The 2,296-nt window shown below is 44.0% G+C and overlaps 1 protein-coding gene across 1 annotated transcript; it reads left to right on the forward strand.

Moving 5' to 3' along the window:
* Nucleotides 1–1,170: 1,170 nt before the first annotated feature.
* On the forward strand, nt 1,171–1,509 carry LOC139692120 (uncharacterized). The gene has a single exon (XM_071590156.1). It carries the CDS (start codon nt 1,171–1,173, stop codon nt 1,507–1,509), a length of 339 nt encoding a protein of 112 aa, XP_071446257.1.
* Nucleotides 1,510–2,296: the final 787 nt, after the last annotated feature.

Genomic DNA, 2,296 nt, shown 5'->3' on the forward strand with positions numbered 1-2,296 from the left:
ATGAGAACATGGATAGAAAGTAATATGGGGAATAATCAGAATGCATTTGTGCTTCATGGATGGATTATGAGAAGGAATAACATAGAATGGGTTTTTGGATAGAGAGGAAGGCAAAAATTGAGGTCCTGAATAGGGTGAGCAATGAGAGTCCCTGGGTGAAAACTGAAAAAGGCAGAGAAAATACTGAAAGTTATAGGATACTGAAGGCTTGGATGAGAAGGGTAATGGGGGTAGAGAAATGAAGAGAGTAAGTAGGCTTTCTAGACAGAATGAAGGCAGGTGGAAGTTACTTAGACATGAAGAAAGATATCATGTAAGAGAGAAAGAGGAAATTCTTATTAAGATGTATAATTAAATATTCATTGTGGACTGTCCAAAATTAACCTTAAATTGACAGCATGCCTTGAATGAATCTCCCTTGGAAAACAGGTGACATGGGGAAAGAAACTGTCCTCCTGCCCAGATGAGGGTAAAAAAGAAACTTTACTCTTCCACCATAAAGGTTCAATATTTCACGACCATGGTTTTGATGCTACATATCATCATCGGGTAACATACATCAACATTCTTCCAACTTATATAGTCTGGCTTCAAGAGTGGGGGTAAGGTAGGGGAAGTAGGGGAGAGGGGTATGTTGAGTGCAGGTGCAGTGACCTATTAGTGGGCTAGGGGAGGGGGAGGGTATGTATTGGAAGGTTACAAGCTCAAATTTGTGAAACTTAATGTTGATTAAATGATCATTAAATGAAGAACACAATGTAACACTCCGTCGTTCTTAGAAACAGCAGTGGAAAAAAACACATTGTGTTCTACATTTAAATAGGGGGGGTGTTTGTTTGCAATGGTTTGACCTTTATTAAGGGAGGGTCGATGATCATCACTGCCTTGGTGGGTGTCCGGTTGGTGCGGAAAGATATTGGAGTCTTTTAAGAATTTTAGGAGGGGGAACGGGAGAGGTGTAGTTCACCTTTGGCAACAATGGAGGTAACATGTGTGACAATGCATTGAATTGTGTCACTATTAACCAACGTGCCTATCCAAGACTCTGTAGAGATTGTCAGTGGACTCACTACATCGGGCATACATGGAGACTTTCCGGAATTGGAACATTTTCTAAGGAATACTTTCTTCCTGTGGAATGGTGATTACTACGAAAAGGCAGGAGCAGCAATGGGATCGCCAGTGGTAGCCAACTTGTACATGGAGCGATTTGAGATGAACGTGCTTAACACTCATGACAAGAAACCAATGCTTTGGCTTAGATACATAGATGACACCTTGGTCATTTGGCAAAGAATTACACAGGTTTCTAGAACACCTAAATGCACAACACAGAAGCATCCAGTTCACAATGGATATGAAAAAGGAGGACTAGTACCATTTCTTGACGTCATCATAAAGAGAAAAAGCAATGGGAAATTGGGACATGCCGTCTACAGGAAGTCCACCCGCACAGACCAGTACCTAAATGCCAACTGGCATCACCATCCATCTCAAAAGGCCACTTAGATGTCCATTCTCATCGGGCGTACACCTTACCCGACACTGACTTCTAAGAGACAGAATTGAAGCACATGACGACTGCACTATGCAGGAATAGATACATGACCGATATGAACCTACAAAGGACCACAAAAGTGGAAAAGAAATTTTATCACCTGACTACCCTTGACAATGGAGAGGAAGCAGCATCACAACCAAGGGCATGGGGGATCGAGTTGGTGCGGGGGCTATCGTACTGGCTTCCCACCGAGGGCCTGGGTTCAAATCCCGGCGGTGTTGAATATATTTCAGAGGTATCTCGATCCCTACTTGAGGTGCTTTGTGGAGGGCACTTTGAGTGAGTATGTCGTCCATCGGATGTGACGTTAAGCTGCGGACCCCTTGGCACCTTTCGTAAAGAGTAGGCTAATGCCGATGCCGGGTTTCTCTCCACCCTTCATCCTTTCCTATCCATCCCCTATGGCACAAATGACCTCAGCTGTCGGTCGCCTCCCCTAAATACTACTACCAAGGGCGTGAGTCACCATTCCATGCCTTGCGGGGACCTCCGAAAGTATACCCAGGATTCTCAACAAACATAACGTGGTGACCAGGTTCAACAACGAGACCAAAATAAACAGCCTCTTGGATGGACCAAAAGACAACATCCCTAAGGAGTTTTCAGAAGGCATATACCCAGTGCCATGCTCCTGCGGCAGATCTGACATCAGAGAAACCTACAGATCACTCATAACAAGGACTAAAGAAAATCGCAGGGCGACGGAAAAGAAACAATTTAACTGATCAGCCATTG

Source organism: Hetaerina americana, unplaced genomic scaffold, assembly GCF_022747635.1.
Source record: "Hetaerina americana unplaced genomic scaffold, ioHetAmer1.1.p SCAF_4, whole genome shotgun sequence".
Classification (NCBI taxonomy): domain Eukaryota; kingdom Metazoa; phylum Arthropoda; class Insecta; order Odonata; family Calopterygidae; genus Hetaerina; species Hetaerina americana.

Bases quoted from the DNA above. Each gene is read 5' to 3' on its own strand.
- LOC139692120 (XM_071590156.1), top strand. From the start codon at position 1,171: ATGGGATCGCCAGTGGTAGCCAACTTGTACATGGAGCGATTTGAGATG.